The sequence below is a fragment of the Drosophila biarmipes genome, chromosome 3R (genome assembly GCF_025231255.1).
Source record: "Drosophila biarmipes strain raj3 chromosome 3R, RU_DBia_V1.1, whole genome shotgun sequence".
NCBI lineage: Eukaryota > Metazoa > Arthropoda > Insecta > Diptera > Drosophilidae > Drosophila > Drosophila biarmipes.
Window position 1 is genome coordinate 9131578 of NC_066616.1, and position 16043 is coordinate 9147620.

The 16043-nt window shown below is 44.1% G+C and overlaps 3 protein-coding genes across 21 annotated transcripts in view; 2 read left to right on the forward strand and 1 right to left on the reverse strand.

Annotated features, from left to right (window-relative positions):
• The window catches only part of LOC108031361 (dystrophin), a 152979-nt gene extending 144877 nt beyond the window's left edge, over positions 1-8102 (forward strand). For 8 of the 19 annotated variants that reach the window (XR_006367355.2, XR_006367356.2, XR_001768547.3 and 5 more), the window contains 10 exons: positions 2886-3145; positions 3219-3419; positions 3842-3975; positions 4039-4397; positions 4461-4844; positions 4912-5032; positions 5092-5522; positions 5581-5881; positions 6526-7103; positions 7203-7349. Coding sequence is in view for 11 of the 19 variants with exons in the window: in XM_017104639.3 (XP_016960128.1) it covers positions 2886-3145; positions 3219-3419; positions 3842-3975; positions 4039-4397; positions 4461-4844; positions 4912-5032; positions 5092-5522; positions 5581-5881; positions 6526-6822; positions 7203-7357 (2643 nt within the window). In the remaining 8 variants the exon portion in view is untranslated. Of the gene's footprint in view, positions 1-2885; positions 3146-3218; positions 3420-3841; positions 3976-4038; positions 4398-4460; positions 4845-4911; positions 5033-5091; positions 5523-5580; positions 5882-6525; positions 7104-7202 lie in introns of all 19 variants that reach the window. The other 11 variants (XM_044091023.2, XM_017104640.3, XM_017104634.3 and 8 more) reach the window with 3 other exon arrangements.
• A 2087-nt stretch (positions 8103-10189) lies between these two features.
• On the reverse strand, positions 10190-11572 carry LOC108032174 (larval cuticle protein A1A). The gene is made up of 2 exons (XM_017106027.3): positions 11438-11572; positions 10190-11165 (listed from the first exon to the last, which is right to left on the reverse strand). The coding sequence occupies exons 1-2, from the start codon at positions 11444-11446 to the stop codon at positions 10437-10439; spliced, it is 738 nt and encodes a 245-aa protein (XP_016961516.1). The 5' UTR covers positions 11447-11572; the 3' UTR covers positions 10190-10436.
• A 1647-nt stretch (positions 11573-13219) lies between these two features.
• On the forward strand, positions 13220-15915 carry LOC108032176 (organic cation transporter protein). Its single transcript, XM_017106029.3, has 6 exons — positions 13220-13405; positions 13466-13652; positions 13715-13973; positions 14029-14446; positions 14502-15008; positions 15064-15915. The coding sequence occupies exons 1-6, from the start codon at positions 13263-13265 to the stop codon at positions 15173-15175; spliced, it is 1626 nt and encodes a 541-aa protein (XP_016961518.1). The 5' UTR covers positions 13220-13262; the 3' UTR covers positions 15176-15915.
• The last annotated feature ends 128 nt before the right edge of the window (positions 15916-16043 follow it).

The following is a 16043-nucleotide window of genomic DNA, read 5'->3' on the forward strand; positions in this document are numbered from 1 at the left end:
ATATATACTCGAACACACACACAAAAATGTCAGCACTTATGCTATTGACAGCTATATGAAATTTATAAAATAATTTCCGCCAGTTAGTAAAATGTCATGTTAAAATACCAAAAAAAAGAATGTAAAAAAATTCTCATTACTTGTAAATTTTTATTATACAAAGATAACTTTTTCTAGGCCAAGAAAAATATTTTTCTCGACTTAAAATTAAGATCCCAAGTGCGTTTCGATTTTTTCACGTGTGCTGCTCCGTGTGATGCCATAGAAAATATGGCGACAGCATTTGCTTTTTATATTTAACCAAGTTTCAGCTCGACAGCCGCAGGTGGAGCCGAGCCAGGGAATTGTTATGGAGTCAAGCGGATGGTATTAAATTACACAGAGTTGCACTTTTTAAGTACACGCCATGGACAAACGCACCCAACTATGGGCACACCACCCCAGGCCACCCACTCTCCGCCTCCCTGTTGACTTTGCAAGGATTCCTTCTGGCAGCGAGGCCCACAATGCACGGAGCCTGGACTTTTCCTCATCGCTGGCTGATTAAACCTCTCCTTTGCCGCCGACTTCGACGTGCGCCAAGGAGGCAGCTTTAAAAGTGCATTGCCCTCTTATCAGTGAGCCATCCCAACCCCATCCGTCGATGCCTTTTTCCACATAATGACTTCGATGGCAAACAGCTTTCTTGTCTCTTTGTTGCCGCGGCGGCCACTTTGTTGGCTTGTTGCCACTAATTAATGGAGGTTCCTTTGCGCCATTGCACAGCAACGAGGGGGAGGATGCATATTTATTGCAAACAACAAATTATTGATTGACAGCGACAGTTGGCCACAGCCTTTGGGCGCCTTTGTGGGCCGCCTTCCCGCTCCGCTAATTAAAAAATAAACAGAGCCCGGCTCAAAGCAGCCACACACAAGGGTCTTCAACCGGAGTTGCTCGCAGTGCAGCAGGAAATAATTTGTGCGCTTAATTAGCAGTGGAGGTGAACCAAAAAATGAGGAATGAACACAGTTTCCTTTGAGTTATGTGGGAAAAAGATAATGAGCAGTGGCAAAACCACCGAGGAGGTTTTCAATAATTAAACGTTAATATTCACGGTGGTTAATTACTATATTTGATGAAGCACAATATTACGATGAAATTTGGCATTTAAAAAAAAACTTTGCCTTTGAGCCCACAGAGGAAGTTTTGAATAATTAAATTCCTATATTCGTAGTAGTTAATGATAATAACAATATATTACACAATTACAAGAACTTATTTTGTGGAAAATATTTCTATCCATTTTAAGGAACTTTGAAACCTTCTCCCTACTTTTCGATAGCCACAACCCAAGCAATTTAATATTTTAACGAGATTTCGTTCCTTCATCCCAACATTACTTACACCAATGAGCCCCAAAAAGGGAAGATTATTTATTTAGTTTTTAAGACAAATCAAAAATTGCCCCTGGGAAGTGCCACAAACAAAAGCCGCTCTGGAAAAGCACATGCAGTAAGCCCAGCCAAACACATGGACAACTGCCTGCACAAGTGCATTATGGGGCATAAACTGGCCCCGGGAGCCACAAAGAGTTAAAGGCTGGAAAAGCTAAGGCAAAAGTTCCAAATCAAAAACACAAACTCGAAGAAAACTAAATTAAAAAACTACACAGAAGCCGGAACGAAGGCGGAGCCCAAAGGAGAAAGAGCCGAGGGATCCCGGGGAAAACTAAATGAAATAATAAAGAAAAGGAGTGGGTGGCTGGGTGGCAGTGGGTGGCTCCAGGACTCCTTATTCCCGGCTCCTTGCGGGCTGCAGAAACTTTTGCTTTGCCAAGGTAAATGCATTTAGCTTGTTGCATGCAAAACGGCAGGCAATGAAAGTTTCTGTTGCCGGGTTATGGAAACGGAAAATGCGGGGATGTGGGAAATGGGGAATGGGTGGTGCGAGATGGGAAATGGGAAATGGGCAATGGGGTGTCAAGGTAAAAATTGAAAAGCGAAAATTTTCCCAGGGGAAAGGGCGGAGTGAAAATGTGCCAAATGAAACGTGCGCAGATGTTGCTCCTTTTGCCTCCTGTTGCTCCTTTTTGCAGCGCGGCTGCCTCTTCCAGTTTAGAGTTACAAAAGCGCCAAATTGGCGCAGCGAAAAGTGCAGAAAGTGGGAGAAGCGCAGGGAGTTTTGGGCACCCCAGTGCATACAAAGAACATAAACGTTATGGCGCAAGCTGGCTGCTTTTAACTGCTAATGAAGAAGCGACACGCACTTCGAAAAATGACAAAGCCAGCGATGCAAGAGAACAGGGGTATCTGATACCCATATACTTGCCAAAAGAAGTATGCTAAAATAAGATAAAATCTTAAATTAAAAAAGAAATTTACATTTTGGTTGGCTAACCTTGTTTCCCTGAGTACCAAGACCATTAAATCATTTAAAATGCTTAAAATAATCTATCATGGGCATAATAAACCCAGAGAAACCTAATATAAGCCTGTACAAAATGAAAAGGAATAATCGCCTTGGCCAGCTAATCCGATTTATACATAATATCACCATGCGCACTAGCCACAACCGATTGGCATTACTTCTTATGTAGTCTGCCAAGCTGGGCCACTATTTTAATCCCCTTAGAATGGCCATAATAAGCCGTTGCTGCAACGTGAGCCCAACTAAGCTCATAATCATAATTAAATTAAAGTTGTGAAAGCGCCTGCAAGTAGGCAATGAAAGCTGAATGTGCCAAGGCGAGCATATTGCAATGCATCCTACGCCCTAGACTTAACATAAAGTGAATACACAATAAAGGGAAGAATAATGTCTCTAATTATGCAATTTTTATCTTGCACTCAAGCTGAAATTTCACCCAACTGATTATCTATTATGATTTGTATTTGTGCTTGCAGAAAATGCGTCAATTCCAGAAGATCCTGGAGGATCTGAGCACCCGCGTGGCCCTGGCCGAGCAGACGAAGACCTCCTGGCTGACCCCCACATCGGTGGGCGAGGCCAACGAGCAGATGCAGCAGCTGCAGCGCCTGAGGGACAAGATGACCACGGCCAGCGCCCTCCTCGACGATTGCAACGAGCAGCAGTCCTTCTTCACCGCCAACCAGGTGCTGGTGCCCACGCCCTGCCTCTCCAAGCTGGAGGACTTGAACACGCGGTGAGTAGGAGAGCTCTGGGAGGATAAAATCTGTCTTCCTTGTATACTTATTCGACTGTATAAATTACAATAGCATGAAACTCCTGCAAATCGCTATGGACGAGCGCCAGAAGGTCCTCTGCCAGGCTGGAGCCCAGCAAACCCACGAGAACGGCGACGACGGACGCACCACATCGAACAGCGGCACCATCGGACCACTGCCCAATCTCGGCCAGAGCGTGAAGCCGCCCTGGGAGCGGGCCACCACGGCCGCCAATGTGCCTTACTACATCGAGTAAGTAGAGAGGGAAATATAGTAAAGTCATGGGAGATGTACAAATATTTTTAATATGAACTTGAACAGTTTCAAATTAATATTTGAAATATTTAATAGAATTGCCAAACATCAATATTAAAATTGTGCTACTTACTCTTAAATATTATAGATTCTTTAAAAAATATTTATAAGAAATGTCCCAATAAACCATTCCTAAAAACTTACACTTTGTTAAATTAAGAAACTATAAAAACTAAAATTATTTTTTCTGTTATCATTATCTTTATATTTTCTATGATTTTTAAAAGTAACCTGATGAGTTTATACATATGAACATTACCAGTTGGGCTAAGTTATCAAAAAGGTTAACTTAAAAAGATTTATAATTTTTTTTAATATCTAAACATTATAATATAATTTTCATTTAATGTTACCTACAGCCACGAACGTGAGACCACCCACTGGGACCATCCCGAGATGATCGAGCTGATGAAGGGCCTGGCTGATCTCAACGAGATTCGCTTCTCCGCCTACAGAACGGCCATGAAACTGCGATCAGTGCAAAAGCGACTGGGTGAGTTAGCGCTTAATACATTTAACATACTTTAAATATATTATTATGTCCCATCCTCAACAGCTCTCGACAGGATCAGCATGTCCACCGCCTGCGAGTCCTTCGACCGACACGGCCTGCGTGCCCAAAATGACAAGCTGATCGACATACCCGACATGACCACGGTGCTGCATTCGCTCTACGTGACAATCGATAAAATTGATTTGACGCTGATGCTGGACCTGGCCATCAACTGGATCCTGAATGTCTACGACTCCCAGCGCACCGGCCAGATCCGAGTGCTGAGCTTCAAGGTCGGTCTGGTCCTGCTCTGCAAGGGTCACCTGGAGGAGAAGTACCGGTATCTGTTCCGCCTGGTGGCAGACACTGACCGTCGGGCAGATCAGAGGCGGCTGGGGCTCCTGCTGCACGATTGCATACAGGTGAGAACGGAAAAAGTAACTAATTTCTTATAAAATATTTATAAATATTCAATTATAATAAAGGTACCCCGCCAACTGGGCGAAGTGGCCGCCTTTGGTGGCTCCAACATCGAGCCCTCGGTGAGGTCCTGCCTGGAGCAGGCCGGGATCTCGCAGGAGGCCATCGACGGCAACCAGGACATCTCCATCGAGCTGCAGCACTTCCTCGGCTGGCTGCAGCACGAACCCCAGAGCCTCGTCTGGCTGCCCGTGCTCCATCGCCTGGCGGCGGCGGAGGCGGCCAAGCACCAGGCCAAGTGCAACATCTGCAAGGAGTACCCGATCGTGGGCTTCCGCTACAGATGCCTCAAGTGCTTCAACTTCGACATGTGCCAAAAGTGTTTCTTCTTCGGCCGCAACGCCAAGAACCACAAACTCACGCATCCCATGCACGAGTACTGCACCACTGTGAGTGAAATAATGTTATTTAATTTATAGTTATAGTCGCTAATGCTTACTTTATTGCCTTTTGTAGACCACATCCACCGAGGACGTTCGTGACTTTACGCGCGCCCTGAAGAACAAATTCAAGAGTCGCAAATACTTTAAGAAGCATCCACGCGTGGGCTACCTGCCTGTGCAGAGTGTGCTGGAGGGTGGGTTTAAAAATCTGTAAATTACAAATATATTTGTTACTAATTTACCATAAATCCAGGTGATGCGCTGGAGAGTCCTGCGCCCAGTCCGCAGCACACGACCCACCAGCTGCAGAACGACATGCACTCCAGGCTGGAGATGTATGCCTCTCGGCTGGCACAGGTGGAGTACGGCGGCACGGGATCGAACTCCACGCCGGATAGCGATGACGAGCACCAGCTGATCGCTCAGTATTGCCAGGCTCTGCCGGGAACCAGCAACGGAAGTGCGCCCAAGTCACCTGTCCAGGTGATGGCCGCCATGGACGCGGAACAGCGGGAGGAGCTGGAGGCCATCATACGCGACCTCGAGGAGGAGAACGCCAACCTGCAGGCGGAGTACCAGCAACTGTGCACCAAGCAGCAGAGCGGCACGCCCGAGGACTCCAATGGCATGCAGCACTCCAGTTCCAGCATGACGGGTCTCTCAGGCCAAGGCGAGCAGGGACAGGTTAGTTTCTCGCATTTTATTCAAAATAATTCTTCATTTTAATACAATCCAATTCCAGGACATGATGGCGGAGGCCAAGCTGCTGCGCCAGCACAAAGGTCGCCTGGAGGCGCGTATGCAAATCTTGGAGGACCACAATCGGCAGCTGGAGGCCCAACTGCAGCGGCTGCGTCAACTCCTGGATGAGCCCAATGGCGGCGGCAGTAGCGCCACCAGCAGTGGTCTGCCCAGCGCTCCCGGCTCCGCTTTGAACTCCAAGCCAAACACTCTGCAAACCCGTTCGGTGACCGCCTCGCAACTGAACACCGACTCGCCGGCCAAGATGAACCAGCAGAATGGCCACTACGAGCACAACTCAAGTGAGTGGGGTGGGATCACCAATGGGGGCATACGATTCACGTGTTGACATACCTGTGCAGTGTGCTGCAATTAGCATTGTTTGATGGGGAAATCGATTTAGCCGTAGAAGAGCTTGGGTACTAACTGGATACCTCTGAATTATGTTCTTCATTCTAATAATTTTGACAATGACGTAGGCAAGGTAATCATTTAATAATAACAAATATACTCTAAAAAAGTAGGTAATTTATTCGTTGCCTAAACAAATTTATCATCAACATAATCGGCACTCAAATAATAGTTGCAGATGATAATGCTGTATCTAATGGATTATTAATTGAAAAACAAGTTATGGGCCGTTAATGGTAAGCTTAATGTCTTTAGAGAAAGCAAAATAGACAGGGCTATAAATGGATAAGCAGAGTGCCAACTTAAGGATACCGTATAGGAACTTCGCCCAATGTTTAGGGTTCAGACTAACAGAGAGTGACAGCCTTGCCCACTAGCATTAACGATGGGGTCCCCTGCCAACTAACCTCTAATTGTGTGCTGTTCTTGTCTGTTCTGCCGCCCACTCACCCACTCTAATGTACACCCCATCAATGAAACCACTCCCTGTCCATCCATCTCCATCGAAACTGCAACCGCAAACACACACTCGCAGAGGGAATTATGCTGCCGGGGATGAACAGCGAGATGCAGCAGCAGCACGCCCAGCTGGCCAGTTTGGCGGCGAAGCATCATCAGCACCAGCTCAGTGGAGCTTTGAACGCGTTGCATCAACAGCAGCAGCAGCAGCAACAACAGCAGTTGCAGCAGCAGCATCCGCAGCAGCAGAGGAGCCTGATGACAGGCAACGGCGGACTGGATATATCCGGCGGATATCTGGGCGACGACGGCCGCCCACCCCCGCCCCCGCACTCCAGTCTCATGCAGCAGCAGCATCAGCAGCACTTGAATGGTGCGGAAATGAATGGCAGTCACTGTCACCTTTTGTAGCCTGCTCAATTTTATGACCACTTCTGTGGAGCCCGTGTTGAGTCTGTGTTTCGTTTGCGGTGCCTACTTTCGGGCACTGCATTTTATTTTCGGTTGCACATCTCTTGTGTTGTTTGTGTTGATGTTGTCTCTCTGGTTTTATACCCCTATAAATACTAATCTCGATTATTTCTCTTGCCTGCTCTCGTTCCACTGCCCCAAACCGAACTGCAGATCTTGCCTAGATTGCGTTGGATTAAAGCGGTAATGCAACGATTTGTGTTGTCACTTCACCATTTCAGCGAATCGAAACAGCGAACTTATGTCAGATTCCTAATCCGGATTTATTTCCCCTTTCCGCAGAGAACTCCAGTGGCCTGGTGACCGTCATTACCGAGCAGGAGCTGGAGAGCATCAACGATGACCTGGACGAGACGTCGAGCAGCAACACCACGAACACAACGACGACGACGACCACGGCAACCACGGAGAAGACCTGCGTGGAGCTGCAAAAATAACACCTTCGATACTTAACTGCAAGGCACTAAACTATAAATCAACAAATAAACAGTATAAGAATCCAAAAGAATCAACTGCAAGTGAGGAAATCCAATTGGCTGGCCTGCAAAATATTCTAAATAATCATACCTAAACACCTAAAGATAGATCCATATAACTATTGTGGTACATATATTTATACATTATTGCGTACGAAGATGAATCGGAGGGGAGAATTTCGAGAAGAGCTTGGACTAAGCTGAGGACACTTTTTTAGTAGTTATGAAAGATACAAATCTATATATATTATATACAAATATCGAAGCATAAGTAAGTGAAACATATTGAAAGCTGGAAATAATGCAGAAATGATTTAAAGATTAGATAAGCTGTAACTCCCACACATACATACCTACGATATGATAAAACACCTATATCATAATTGAAACATAATCATAATTTGCTAGTACATGCAAAATTGTTATAACTTGCACCTTTTCGAAAAAAGTTAAGGAAAAACTAATTTCAAAGATACAAAAATACCAGCTAAGATGAAATAGTTTTTGGATTAGCTCTCATATCATTTCAAAGCTTATACAATAAGCGTTTTAAATGTAAATGTCGAACACGCAATCAATTTTAATTTGTATCCTTATTTATTCCGAGTTCTTGTGTATTATTTCTTAATATTATTTAATATCAATATCTGTGCTAACTGAAAGTGTGCTGCAATGTTTTTAATTAAAGTACTATTATTGAAAAACACTGACCTTATACTTTTATTTTGATTTTGGTTTGTAGACAAAAAGACCTTATTCAACCTAATCACATGCTGACGAATACGATCACTAAATGGACCACCTTTTCTATCTACTTAATCGAATCGAATCTTATCTACTACCAGAACCATCAACAAATTAGATAATCCACATCATTCCAATGAAACTAGTCAAATTACACTTTAATAACTCAGATATAATTACAAATCAAATGATATTGAAAACTGCTTTAAAATATCTAAACACCACAAAGAACTAATCGAATCGATAAATTTAGATGTCTACAACTGATACCCAATATCGTACAATACTCACAAATATATAAGCAGAAGATATAGCCGAAGGAGAGTAAATTTTTAACCTAGATATGCCACAAAATAACGATATTTATAAAAATATATCAAACGGTAGCTATAAATGAAATCGAAACGTTTAAGTTTACTTCCACCTTTAGTTAACGAAATTTAAAACGTTAGGAACGAAAATAAGGACAATATGGAAACACTTTTAGGAACTGTTATTATTTGTGATTCTCATCTATCGTTTTGGTTTATCTTAGGTCCACTTCTCACTAGAATTTCCAGGCACTTAGTAAATGACACAAAATGACTCTATATATAGAATGAATTAAATAAAGAGATATAGCTATCAACAAAAGGCAGTTAGCAAAATATTTAACCACTTCTGTGTAGTGAAATGTCCCAACTATGAGTATTTTTCTAACATTACCGTACCAAACCAAGCCGAATCGAATCAGAGTGTGTAAGAGATGTCCTACCAGTAACCAATCAAGTTTAATAAAATAAAACCCTCCGTTTCAAGTTATAAACAAGTGAACCAAAATCTAAAAACAATGCTTAAGTCAACTATCTAACTACTAGTGAAACATATCCCATTCAAATCCTTATATATAACGTTTATAAGCATAGGAAACCATTTCTAGGAGTAGGAGGTCGAGGACGAATTTAATAGCCCAGTTCTGAGTAACTGAGATCTGAGTTGAGAATAGCCAAAGCTGCCATTTGTTTGTCCCCAATTTTATACTGACAACTGATATCAAGCAACGCAATTCAAGCATATCCCGAAATAGTCTTCATCATCCAGTGGTTGTCTACAATAGATTTACACCTATGCGAAAAACCGACGGGGAAATCGGACGGAGAGACCCGAGACGAAGCCAAACAATCAACGAAGAAATTATGAATTAAATATTATACACTTGACAAGGAACATTGTGAGCTATATTAGCCGCTTATTTACCGTATGTACACCGTATATTAGTCTCTTATTCTAAGCAGAATTACTTAGCTGAATTGTGTCCAACTGTAAAGGCCTCTAGAGCACAGCACTTCGTATGGTATATCAGCCTAAAGCCGTTTAGTTTAAATAATCGTACACACCAAATCAATCGGACGGATAAAGATAAAGATAGACAGAGCCCCGAGCTTGGCAACTAATCGTTTGTGTTGGAATAGAAGCTTCGAAATTGATTTAGTGGTAGCAGGCATGACTCAATTGTACCTATCTTTTGATACCGTTTATTACAAAACTAAGGACTATAATCGTATTTAAATTGTATACCTAATCGAGTGCAGCGAGACCAAACCGCACTCAGCAAGATGATGAACTTTTGAAGTCGGGTGAAGCATATAACGATATCGAACACATTTCAATCTGTTCTACGAATGGTAGCCCAGAACTAATTATACATAAAACATGAATAAAAGACACATTACGTATTGATCTAAACTTATTTATAACATACGGTGACATATTCGAAACGTTTATATACAACACACATATATTTATACATAATCAGAATAACTATACATATGAGATATGCCACATACGATATCATATAACATATACATATATGAACCATTGCGAAAAGTTGATACAATAAATATAACACATCAATTGCGTTAAACCGATTTGTTTATCATAGGGGCCTACTTTCTGTAATTGCGGGTTTATTTTTCCCAACCCATTAAAAAGATGTGGAATTATTTTGAGAGTTTATACCACCCTTTTCATATTTCCCCAAGCGTTTCTTCTAAGTTTTTCGTTTGTCGGTTTATTTCTCTAGACTAACCATTCAACAACATATGCTTAAGACATGTACGTATGCTAGGTGTATCTTAAAATCAATCTACATGTTGGATCGGTATCAAATCCCTCGAAGAACACAGCAAAAGAGATTGAGAGTACAGCGTTTGGCACAGATATAGCCAGAGATTCAGTTAGGGTCAGTGTAAGCTGCGTGCGATAGGTGAAGTCGAATCAAATCAGATCAGATCAATTAGTGGAGGACATTGCTCCCTCAGTGATGGTAGTAGGCATGGGGATCCACGGGAGCAGGAGCTGGATAGTGGGCGTAGGGACTGTGGGCCAGGGCGGGATAGGCGGCGTGGAAGTGGGCGGAGGGCAGGACAGGAGCAGCCACTGGCACAGGCACTGGTGCTGGAGCAGGAGCAGGAGCAGGAGCGGGAGCAGGTCCAGGGTGCGGGGCAGACCGGTGGAGAGGACCCAGGGCCAGCGGATACGAGAGCAGGGGAGCCTTGGGCACCGGCGGAAGTGGAGGGGCCGGAGCTGGACCATAGCCAAGATGAGCTGGCGCTGGAGCGGGTGCAGGTGCGATAACAGGTGCCACATGGGCAGCTGCCTTGTAGGCCAGCGGCTCCTTGCGAACCACCGCATTGAAGCCGTGATGCGGATCAGCCGTGTAGTCGACGGTGCGCTTGGTGCCATCAGGATCCACCACCGAGTAGCTGCCCTTTACCACGTCACCGTGACGCGTCTCGTGCTGCGACTTCAGGTCACCGGTATATCCGTCCTGAATGTCATATCCAAAGGAGTACTTCGGCTCGGGATCGTAGGGTTCGGGAGCTGCGGGCTTAGGTGCCACATAGGGTCCGGGCAGGGGCCCACCTGGTGGGGCATATCCTCCATAATTATGCAGTGGTCCAGGACCAGCTGGACCTCCGTAGTACGGTCCAGGTCCAATCACGCCCGCGTAGGCGATGCCGAGCACAGCGCTCAGCAGGGAAATCTATAAAAGTTGTTAATAGTAGGAGATGATAAATTACTAATTCTCCATTCAAATATGGCGGTTTGTTAACTAAATAATGCATTGGATGAGCGCTATTACTTTTAGAAACTTTAAATTAGCAGAGTTTTGGATCTGGTGTAACTACAGCCAGTACTGCTTGACTTAATTTGTATCGATCTTCTCACAAAAAACTTTGTAGGCATAGTTGAGATCTCTTTAACTTCATTCTCAAAGTTGTTAATAAAAGCCGAATCGACTTTTCTTTTTCACACCTTCAGCATAACGATGTCCTTGCACGGGTATCCCTTCCACTCGCTCACAGTTGTCACAGGCTCAGCACACACCACTTAGAGAGTGGCCGGAGTAGCACTTTGGATTCGACGACGATCGCGCTGGGAGAAGTAACCAAAACTGCAAGCGTTGGCTGGGAGTTCTGGCCATTTATACTGCCAACCGGCGGCAAATGTCGCCTGCTTCACATGGCGCAGAGGCGGCAATAAACTAATTTCAGATCAAGAGAGACCCGGCCAGAGTCTTCGGCTTAGGCCAGCGATCAAGCACATGGTGCAGCCGAGATGTTGGCCATCCACGGGGTCGGGGATTGACTTTTGCCCACCTGGCGGCAAATCGTGTGCCTGGCTTCAACTTTGGCGCAGTTATCGTGTCGACTTAGAAAGGTTATTCTTCCGCTAAACCATTTAAAGGGACCCCAGAGCCAAGCCAAGCTTTGCCCTTTCACTTTTGCGGCGTTTACGAATTGCTTTTCGTTCCCCAGCCCCGACTTGGACACCCACTTCTTGGCAATTATGTGAAAATTTATTTGGCCGCATACAATTGAAATGTTAAATTAACATCGGTTGGATGTTAGGACCTGCTGCATTCGGATTCGAGTTCGGATTCGATCGCCGCGTAATTAGCTGAGAAGAACAAGCTGCACAAAGCGGCGGCGGCTCCATATGAAATGGCAGTTGCTGCGCATGCGCAAAAGGTCAGACGGTCCACAATTGAATTAAGAGTGCCTGGAGCGGACCAAAAAGCCAGGGGCTCACCGGCGGAGGGGGCGAGAAAGGGGGCAGCCGCCGCCACAGCCGCCTAATAAAGCGAAAGGTCAACGCGCCGCTGTCGGCACATTAGTCTGGCCCACAGAGCAGGCCGAAAAACAGTCACTGTCTAGGCAAATAATGTCATTAATAATACCCTTCAAAGAGTGGCATAAAGACTTTATAGTACTTAGTTTTGTCTTTCCTTAAGCTAAGGATAAAAACAATTTTTAATGATATTAATAGTAAGATTAGAAAGATTTTTTGATGCTTTTCAAGCGTTGTATGCTTTTGTAATACTTGTTTACCTAATTTAAAAGTTTTTTCTACTAAGATAAATATTTGTTTCAAGATTTCTACGACCTTCTATATTTGTGTGCCCTAAAACTCGTTTCAGACCAACTCCATTGTCCAAAAATACCCTTTCCATCTCCATCTCCAGCCAAGTGTCTGCGACAATTCCTCTGTTTACCGTTCTGTGCGCTTAATTTATGGCTGCAAATTTGTATCTGGCATCTGGAAAACCATTGACAGCTGCATGCATTGTTTTACCCTGGTTGTTACCATCGAGTCTGTTTACGCGACCACTAAGTTTAACAAAGAATCAAAGTCGTGCCAACTGCAGGCCCAGACCATGTCATCCGTTTTAACTATTTTTAGCCAGAAGATCAAAGCAATTGATCAACTAGAATGTCGGGCTAATACATAGTCGCAAAGCCAAAGAACAAATAGGAAATCTAACCACTAATTGTTAATCAAAAAAGAGCGGAAAATATTTAAGCTTATTTAATGACATAACTTAAATTGTGGGAAAACAAAATCGTCGCGATGGATGTGATATCTCCTGGTCATATTTTCCCGGTTACAGGGCCCACAGCTGGCAATATATCTTGAATATTAAAGGCCAGCCAGCTGTTTTGGCTTAGCGAAACATGTTTTTTAAAGGCACTAAAGAGAAATTTATGGCTATTTCTACAGTAGTTCCATTCGAGCTTCTGGTTAGTTCCCACAGAGAGTCGGAAATAGCCAGACGCTCCAGAAAATTTCAGCCACAAAAATGGATTTCAGCCAGGTTCTGGACAAGTGTGGAAACTATGGGAGGTTTCAAGTGGTGATCCTCTTGCTGTACGGCTATACAAACATTCTGGGCTCGCTGCACTACTTCTCGCAGACCCTCATCACCTTTACACCAGAGCATTGGTTGGTTATAATAGCCATTGAAGCACACTCTCTGAATAACACCTAATCTCTCCCATACAGGTGCTCCCATGTTGACCTCCAGGGTCTCAGTGTCAAGGAGCTTCGCTCAGTGTATTCAAACATTTCCGCCTCATCCTGCACTCCTCTGCTGGGCGTGGTCAACGGCTTGGGCGTAGTGGCAGAGGGGCGCGAATGCAAAGATTGGATTTTCAAAAGGGAGAGTGGCTATGAAAGCATCACCACCGAGGTTCTCAACAAACAATTTTTATTTAAAATACTTATTTACCTATATCCCACTTCCAACTTCAGCTCAAATGGGTCTGTGACAAATCCCACCATCCAGCAGTTGGTCAATCCTTTTTCTTCATGGGATCTGTGGTGGGCACCATCACCTTTGGCTACCTATCGGATCAAATAGGCCGTCTGCCCTCTCTGCTAATGGCCACCTTGTTTGGTGCTACGGGTGACTTCATCACCTCCTTTGTGCACACTCTTCCCTGGTTCGCCTTCTCCAGATTTATATCGGGACTATCCACGGATACCATGTACTACCTCATGTATATCTTGGGTAAGTTCCGCTTTTACTTACAAGGAAATATTATTTATTCATTTAATAATTACAGTCTTTGAGTACCTGAGCCCCAGGAGCCGAACCTTTGGCCTCAACATCATCCTGGCCATATTCTACTGCTTTGGACTAATGACATCGCCGTGGGCCGCCATCTGGATTGGCAACTGGCGTCGCTACCTCTGGCTGGCATCTCTTCCAGCTCTGGGTGTCCTTATCTACCCCCTCCTGATCTGCGAAAGTGCCCAGTGGCTGCTGACCAAGAAGAAGTTCGATGAGGCGGTGGCATGTCTGAGAAAGGTGGCCAAGTTCAATGGTCGCCAGGTGGAGGAGACTGTCTTCGATGAGTTCGTGAAGTATTATCGCGAAAGAGGTCAACAAGAGCATAAGCTAAATGGCCAGGAGGACACTTTTCTCGCCATGTTGAGGACCCCTCGTCTGCGCCGATTTACTTTGACTTTGCTGCTCAAGTCGTAAGTTCTTAGCTTTTTTACTAACTAAATATTTGAATACTTCTCTTCCCTTTAGAGTCATTATAACGCTCTCTTGTGATGTGATCAATCGCAATATGGAGGGCCTGGGCACCTCGCCCTTCAAGCTCTTCTCCTTCACCTCGATCGTCTATCTGCCCGCGGGAGTGGCCATCCTCCTGCTGCAGAACAAGATCGGGCGCAAGGGAATGGCCTGCTCCGCCCTCTTTGTGGGTGGACTCATCACCACGACGACAGGCTTTCTGATTGCCCACTTGGATCCCACGGAAAACGCCCTGCTGCTGGCCATCATGGTGGGTCTGGGCCGCTTTGGGGCCACAGTCTCCTACGATGCGGAGATCCAATATGCGGCGGAGATCATCCCGACCAGTGTGAGGGGCCAGGCGGTGTCCAACATCCATGTGGTGGGCCTGGCCTCCAGCTCTCTGGCCTTCTATGTGATCTACCTGGCCCAGTACTACAAGCCCCTCCCCTCGATCTTCATCAGCTGCCTTATGTTCTTCGGCGCCGGACTTTGCCTTACCTTACCGGAGACCCTGAACAAGTAGGTTTAGTGTGCTAAGACCTTCTGGGTTTTTAATGCTTTCTTTTCTTAACAGAAAGCTGCCCGAAACCTTGGCGGATGGGGAGAACTTTGCCTTAAACGAGAGTTTCCTCTACTTTCCTTGCTTTCATAGAAAGGAAGAGAATACTAAGGATCAATGTGTATAACTCGAAAAAGAAGGAATTTATTTTATAGAAATCATTGTACATGGCACATTGTCATCTGATAAAATAGCCTGCCCGAAGACTGATTAAATGTACTTTCGAAATATTAGTCTAATACCATTCGAACAAAGGGTAGTCTGTACAGGCAGAAGAATGAATTTCGACCCTTAAACAAGTAGAATAGCACAGTGAGGACTAAGGCTAACAATTTTCAAACGATAATTGTACCTTACACATTGACATCTAACAAAATTATACAAAAGACCACTGATTACAGATGTCAACGCCAATATCACGCTCATTGAATAATCACTACATTCATAAAGGGTTCAAGCTTAAAATACCTAAAATCTGTGAGTCTAAAGTATATAAAAAGGCTTTTGTTTGTAATTTTTTAAGGTACTACTTTTTAATTAGTCCCATAGATACACTGCAGCCAATTTAAAATGACCATTTTGTAAAGATATCAAACATCACACTAAAGGCCTATCTGCTCACAATTTAATACCAATGTCTGATTTGACGTCACAAATTAAATCGCGGCTGTAATAACTGTAAATAAGCAGCATTGCATGTTTGCAATCAGCGACCCCAGAAATCTATATTTATCTCCTCATCATAGTAGTCAGCAATAACAAAGGCCTATTTGTTCCCAGTGAAATAAGGAGTATGACCTTCTGTTTTAAATAAAATATGTGTCCTATAAAACATACTAAGCAAGAGAAATGTGATGGAGCAGTATAAAAATATATATGTTTAATACATCCTTAAGTTGTATGTAACCTTTGGTTTACAGTAACCTTCGTAATGGGTATCCGGCGTTTGATACACTCTCGCATAAAATTCTTTCGTGTATTTGGCAATTTTCACA

Coding starts and splice junctions, on each gene's coding strand:
- LOC108032176 (XM_017106029.3), top strand. CDS start 13,263: ATGGATTTCAGCCAGGTTCTGGACAAGTGTGGAAACTATGGGAGGTTT. Junction 13,406..13,465: donor ACCTTTACACCAGAGCATTG/GTTGGTTATAAT, acceptor TCTCCCATACAG/GTGCTCCCATGTTGACCTCC. Junction 14,447..14,501: donor TTGACTTTGCTGCTCAAGTC/GTAAGTTCTTAG, acceptor TCTTCCCTTTAG/AGTCATTATAACGCTCTCTT.